Source organism: Poecilia reticulata, linkage group LG6 (assembly GCF_000633615.1).
Source record: "Poecilia reticulata strain Guanapo linkage group LG6, Guppy_female_1.0+MT, whole genome shotgun sequence".
NCBI classification, from domain to species: Eukaryota; Metazoa; Chordata; class Actinopteri; order Cyprinodontiformes; family Poeciliidae; genus Poecilia; species Poecilia reticulata.
The window spans coordinates 9,180,448-9,187,949 of record NC_024336.1 but is presented as its reverse complement, the minus strand read 5'-3'; the positions used below and the strand labels follow the sequence as shown (position 1 = coordinate 9,187,949).

The 7,502-nt window shown below is 39.6% G+C and overlaps 1 protein-coding gene across 4 annotated transcripts in view; it reads right to left on the bottom strand.

The window, feature by feature from the left end:
* Positions 1-552: 552 nt before the first annotated feature.
* Positions 553-7,502, bottom strand: part of LOC103465895 (protein NLRC3-like) — a 76,349-nt gene continuing 69,399 nt past the window's right edge. For all 4 annotated transcript variants that reach the window (XM_008411102.2, XM_008411100.1, XM_017305404.1 and 1 more), the window contains 3 exons: positions 2,526-2,687; positions 1,552-1,595; positions 553-1,411 (listed from right to left, as the gene is read on the bottom strand). In XM_008411102.2, coding sequence (XP_008409324.1) covers positions 888-1,411; positions 1,552-1,595; positions 2,526-2,687 — 730 coding nt within the window. In that variant the 3' untranslated portion in view covers positions 553-887. The remainder of the gene's footprint in view (positions 1,412-1,551; positions 1,596-2,525; positions 2,688-7,502) is intronic.

The window sequence follows — 7,502 nt, the reverse complement described above, 5'->3', positions numbered from 1 at the left end:
AAAAACGACAAACTTGGGCTAATTATCTCGTTCATCTGTGAGTATAAGTCATCCACACAAACATCAAACACGGTAAATATGTTTCATCAAGTATTTAACAAACAAATAACTTCTACCGCGATAATTATAATTATTCAGTGAAACACATATATGTGAAATTAAATTAATTTAATTTTGAGAGTCAGGGTGAGGAGGAACCATGTTTGGAAGAGAAGTGGAAGCTGCAGGATCTTCAGAACAAACAGATCATGATGCTGGGCTACTGATTATCCCTCTGTCTGGACACAGGATCAATAGAACCAGTTTAAAAGCTAAAATGAATGTTTATGTGGCAGACATGGAAAACTGGGATGACTCCATGCCATGATGTTCAGAATTTAGGTCTCATGGCATCTCAAGGTGTCAACATTGCCAGTCAATAGGCTGAGGGAAATATAGCTCAATTTTGTAGCAATTCAAGAGCTACCCAGCTTTTATCGCTTCGCAAGAAAATTAAACCGAATTCCAAAGCACACAAAGAAGCAGTTTTATATATATATATATATATATATATATATATATATATATATATATATATATGACCTAAGAACAGTCAGTTCTCAGATTTCCTGAGAGAAATGATGTGGAGGTCTGACGCTGTCTTCATTAGGTGGGATGTGTCCCAGTGGATGTTTGCAGAGTCTGAACTTAAGTAGCTTTTGTGGCAATGACACAATGATGGCGTCCAACACAGAATGCTAGCGTGAGAGTCCAGGCCCTCTGGATGAAGCAAAGTGTAGGACAAGGGACTGGTTTTTACCAGGCTAGATTGTGGGAGACGCATGTAGAGACTGAACTATCTGTTCAACAGTAAGAGAGTTTCTCTGACAGAAGGAGACTCTTTAGATTCAACACAGAAACACTGAGGAACCAGAATCGATCCAGAATCCTGGATAAAGAGGTTCAGTGAATGTGGTGTGGAAAGTGTGTAAGTGGATCAGTGAGTCAGAGGAGACTCCGTAGAATGACAGAGTACCAGCAGGACAGTCCACATACACCGCCACTCTGTTAAAGACAACGGAGGAGGGGATAACTGTTTCTGTGCGTTTGTGCCAGACAGAGTAACCTTCAACATCAGAGCATCTCAAACTCCAGGACCAATCATTCCATCCAAACAAAGTGCCATCTTCAAATCCTTTCCTCTTGATTCCTATGTAGCTCACTGATATAAAAACTGCTCCTCTCCACTCAATCTCCCAGTAACAGCAACCAGTCAGACCATTACTACACAGCAGCTGAGGCCAGTCATCAAATCTGTCTGAATGATCAGGATATGACTGAAGCTCCTCTTCACGTGTCACTTTCCTGTTGTCTTCAGACAGTTTGAGCTCTCTGTACGCTGTGTTTGTGTTGATGGTGAGTTGACAGGAATCTGATGGGGAGAACAAACACAATCCAGCTGCAGCTTTTCATCATTTGCCAACACCTTAATGATGACTCCTGAATGACAGTTTGAAGATGGTTGAATGTGAGCTGCTTTGTTGCCATGAATTAAATGAAAAACACACTTACACATCCTAAGACCTGGTTTCAACCATCGGACTCCAGCAGGCTCCCTGAAAGGAGGAAGAAGGTCAGAGCATAAGTTCCTTTCAGCAAATAAACATGGACATTGTAATAATTCAATTTAAGTTACTTTATTAGGTCCCCAAAGGGAAATTCATTTACAAGTAGTGATGGCTGCCAACACATTTACAAACGCCTTTACACAACAATAAATAAAATGAAGATATGAAGATCCATCCGAAATGCATGTTAAAAATAAAATAATAAATATATAATTGGAACTGAGTGTGTATGTAGAGCATGAGTGGAATCTACAGAGACTTTTTTGGCTGTGGATACTGAGCTGGACTTTAGTAGGCCCAGAATGTCATTCAGTTGTATCCCTATGATTTTTCAGCATTTTTTGGTAATGCCCCATTAAGCGGAAACAGTTTTTCAAATTCTACAAACCAAACCAGTGAAGAAAAGGGAAAGTGAGGACAGATTTAGTAAAACACTTGAATAAAAACGCAATTGTTATTCAAGCTCCTGAACCTCGGAGAAAATACATCATGTGGTGGGCTCTGCTGCAGATTCAGAATTTTTATAAAAAATGTATCAATAATAATTGATAAACCATATGATAAATGCCCATCCCTAGCAAGAATTAATGTTTGGTTAGAAAAGTGAATCTAACAGACGCTACATGAAACTACAGCCTGTTCAGAAGGATCAGGGCAACATTTTGAGCTTGGTCACACCCTTAACCTTCACCCCTGGAAAACACAACGGAAAAATGGCACGTGAATGTTCAGCTGCATGCCAAGGGGTTAAAAATAAGACAGTGAAGAAATGAACTTACTGCTGTCTGTTCCAACTGAGAAACTAACAGCTTATAAGATTTTGCAGAAAATTTAAGCATTTAAGCTATTTTAAATTTATGGAACAGAGAATATCGTTCCTCCATAAAACCCAGAAGAAAGATTTTGATGAATCCTCACCTGAATATCTCCAGTGTACAGTTTGAACCTGACAACAACTTCTCCCCTGAATCTTGTAGGTTGTTGTTCCGCAGGTCGATCTCTCTCAGACAGCATGACTGGGAGCTCAGAACGGATGACAGAACTTCACAAGTTCTCCCTGAGAGCTTACATGATCCAAGTCTGAGAGGCAAACCAGTCAAAAGAAGAACAGACATGTAATTTGTACATTTAACTCTGTCTCAATCCAGGAACAGTCAGGCTGATTGAAGTTTGGAGTTTTGTATTTCCCTTTCGGATCCAACACTGGTTACTGATGTGAAACACCAGAGGACCTGGTGAGGTCCTTAGTTTATCAAACCCAGGGGTGAAAGTAGTTTTAAATTCTTGGGGGTACTATGACAAAAAAAATTTGACCAAAAAAAATTATATACATATGTGCTTAGGAGTTTCTGTGCTGATTGAATTTTTGCGAAGTGATAAAAGCTGGGTAGCTCTTGAATTGCTACAAAATAAAGCCATGTTTCCCTCAGCCCACTGGCTGCAATGTTGACACCTTGAGATACCATGAGACCTAAATTCTGAACATCATGGCATGGAGGGCATCCCAGTTTTCCATGTCTGGTTTATAACCATTCATTTTAGCTTTTAAACTGGTTATATTGATCCTGTGTCCAGACAGAGGGATAATCAGCAGCCCAGCATCATGANGGATGGATGGATGGATGGATGGATGGATGGATGGATGGATGGATGGATGGATGGATGGATGGATGGATGGATGGATGGATGGATGGATGGATGGAATTTTGCATATGTCTCCTTCCTCAACATTTTTCTCAAAGACAGCACTTGGTCCCCGGGAGATTAAAGGATTTCTCAAACATGCAAGAATCAAAGCCAGGTATGTTTTTGATGAGGGAATAACATTAAAAACACACTAAGCTGAAATTTTACATAATACTGCCCCTTTAAGTCAGGTGAAATCAGAATCCTTTCCTTTAGGGTGTCGGTCCTGAGCATTGTCCTTCTGTGTTCAGTACAAGGTTGTTCCACCACAATGAATGATGTTAAAAATAACACTGCCTCAGTCCACCAGATAATTAGCCAATGATGCTCTTTGGATCCCAGTAAAGCTGTGCTCCACTGTGCTGGAGGGCTGGCCAGCATATCAATCTTGTAAGTTAAACAGTGAAAACCGAGGGCTGTTAGATATCACTTGCACTAAACAAGGACCTCTCTCTGGTGGCGGCTCACAGCCTGAGGCTGTTCTGAACTTATTGACCTTTGTCTAACTGGATCTATTGTATTTTGTTTAGTTGGTATTCCAGTGACTGTGTGGCGCTGACACATTTTTTCTCTTTTTATTGCAACACCTACTGGTAGTTAATTTTCTCCTATTTCGCAAAAAATAAAGGCTGCAATTAAACACTTTTTTCTCATATATTAACAAGGCAAAAAAACAAAAACTAGCTTGGACAGATAATTAAGGAAAACACTAAAAGATTTATTGGTTTTCGGATGGCTTACCCAAAGAGACAGACTAAACACGGGAATCACTCGTATTGACTTTGTGAAGAGGATCCTTTAAGAAGTTGAGTTCAGGAACTTTCTTCTTCTCGTTTCGATCGTCATCATGAGGGAAATCAGGGGCATCAGCAGGGCCAGCATGGCAACCCAGAGCAGAACTGAAGACACAGACTGAGCCGCAGCTCTGCTCCTCAGCAACCTGTTCACATCAATAGAAATGTGTTGGAATATTTCTCCACAATGACTTTGTCAGTGAGGGTACAATACGCAAACATACTAAGTTTGCTGTGATTATCCCAGTTCAAACACTTTTTGTCAATACTGATGTGCGCTAACTTATGAAGCTGTTTACTCAGCAGTCTGCAACTCTCCACTGTTGCCCACTGAGAGCAAGAGACAGACCGGGAATGTTAATCAGTCTGGGCTTTTGATCAGACCAGCAGCGCAAATTAATGGCTATTAAAAGTTGTTTTGCCCTTTAATCTGATTTCTAAATAAAATCATGATCATTAAATCTGGCTTGTTGAACAATATTTTGCAGAAAGCTTCCACGTGTGCTTCCACAAGTCTTGCTGACACATGGCTTGCAGGCTTGTGGTCATTAATCAGTTGTAATTTTATTGTCTAATGAGAAATTACTTTGCAGCATATCCACACAAAGAAGCACATACTTTATATTAGAAAAAAATCAGTCAGCATCAGCAGCAGTACAGGCAATAACTGCTAGTATTTTTTGTAAAATGTGACAATAACAGGAATAAAAGAGACTTAACGTCTCTTGATTAGGCTGTTGGAATAAAATGAAATGCCTGAAGAAAGAAGTTGAACATTTCTCAGAGGTTGTTATGAACATAACATAACTGTTGTTTCCTTCTTCAGAACCCAACTGTGGTACAAGTCCAGAGGCTCAGCCTGAATCCCATCCAGCCACTTTAACCAGGTTACCAAGTCTAGTTTTAGTGACCAGAGACTGATTAGCATAACAATCAGTGATGCAAAACACAAAAATAGATCCATAAAACTTTTCAGATTAAACACTTAAAGCTCTCAATTTTCCTAAGAAGGGTGGCTGTTGTTGGACCTTTTGTGTTGTAGCAGAAAATGATACTTAACTACCCACCAGTTCAATGGCTGCATCAGTTTTTACTGTCAGTGAAGGATGGGGAGGTGATTTTCTAAAGTCAATTACCATGTCATTGACTTGGTAATTCATGTAATTAGTTTTAAGGCTGTTGATCTTTTAAAAAATGGTTCATCACATGGATGAGATGGGTCAGCGGTGAAGCTCTTTGACATTAAGAAGACAAAGGTTCCTATCTACTTAACCGTCTTTGCGTACTCTGTAAGCTGCACACTGTTCGCACATAGTTGAGATGTTAAAGTTGAGCGTACTGAATGGACACATTTGTCAAGACAAATTCCTTCATTTTCCACAATTTGAATGGATATTAATAAGTTTGATGATCTGGTTGGGCGCCCAGCCACTGCACACCTGCTAGTGTTGCACAAAGTGTCGGCCTGGCGGCTGCGCGTCTTTGTGATTAGTTGAGCCGACTCCCAACCTGACCAGCTTGGTGTCTCATACAAAATGGTTTGATGAGAACATCTTTCCTGCTGAGCTACAGTGTTGTGTTTAAGACAATCTATGATAGCAACAAAACATATGCAACCATTAAACATTCCTTTTCAACCATATGGTTTTTTAACTTTCAAGCAACCTGGATTTTTATTTTTTGATAAAGAGAAAAATTATTCGGATCTGAAAAAAGTGTCTAGAAAGATTAAAACTGGTAAAATAGTAAGTAAAAGTGTATTTACACTATATATACTTACTCAGAGGTATAAAAACATTCAAACAAGGAAAGTATTGTGAAACAAATATTACTTGAATTCTACAGAATAATAGCTGAAAGCAAATAGAACAATGATGCATCTCTGCAACTTTTGGAGAAAAAAAAGCCTTGCAGGGAGGAGATGGACATCGTCTAGATGCTGTAGATGCTCAGTTCTTCAAAAAGCTGCTGAAAGCAAGAAGGGCAGGGCTTGGAGACATGAAACGTGTTTGGAATATACAAGGGCATCAGCTTTCTATTTCATCAATCAGGGTATATGTATGTGTTTTGTCACTATGAATAGTATTAAAAAGTCGGTAACACTTTATTTGAAGGGATGTGCATAAGACTGACATGACACTGTCATAAACATGACATAACATCTGTCATGAACATAAAGAAGTCTTTATGAATGTTTATGACAGTTGTCATGAAGTGTCATTCGATAAATAATGACACTTTTAATGCAAAGTTGCTCTAAAAGTTGCATTAAAAGTCCATTCAAAATGCCAACTTTGCATGATTTTGTAAATTATGATAATTTAATGCAAAGATGGGATTTTTAATGCAACTTTTAGAGCAACTTTGCATTAAAAGTGTCATTATTTATCGAATGACACTTCATGACAACTGTCATAAACATTCATAAAGACTTCTTTATGTTCATGACAGATGTTATGTCATGTTTATGACAGTGTCATGTCAGTCTTATGCACATCCCTTCAAATAAAGTGTCACCAAAAAGTCAAGACTCAACACAGAATGGTTGATTTAGAAGCAGCGTTTTGAACTTTGATAAAAATATAATCACAAGAAAGAAAGAAATTACTCTCGGTAGAAACAGATCAGAGTGTAAAACCTCTCTTCCTTTATAGCAGTCATGCATCATTGACACGGCAATGAGGAGATGCATTTTAAGTGATCCGACAGCTAAAGATACGGCTGAGATTTGTGAAGGGAGAAAAGTTTAAAGCGGTTGAATTGGACTGACTGATGTTGCAGACAGAAACATTCAGTCATGACGAAATTCTGCTTAAAGCTTTGAAATATTTCTAGTGTTTTTAATATGTTGTGCCTCCGAGGGACACAGTGTGATAGCCCCAGTAATCAAAGAGATCTGACAGCAATAAAAATCAAATGTAGTGGCTAAATAAGGACAGGTGGCTGTGAGGAAAGGTGGAACTGCATTTTGCAAAAGCTGAGGACACACTGCACAATATTTTGCCAAATTTAACAGCTGTTTGACAGCCAGGAGCACTCTATTTTAGTCTGCAGTAGCTGCAGACAGATAGCAAGGTGAGTTGGCACAAACATCTGGTGGTGTGTGTGAAGGTGTGAAAGGAACTGGCCCAACCTCATTTGCATTCAAACATTGACATCCTGCCTCAAGTGGAGGAGTTTAAGTATCTGGGGATCTTGTTCACGAATGAGGGAAGAAGGGAGCGGGAGATCGACAGGCGGATTGGGGCAGCGTCTACCGTGAARMGGGCGCTGTACCGGTCCGTCGTGGTGAAGAGAGAGCTGAGTCAAAAAGCGAGGCTCTTGATTTACCGGTCGATCTACGTTCCCACCCTCATCTATGGTCATGAGCTTTGGGTCATGACCGAAAGAACGAGATCATGGATACAAGCGGCCG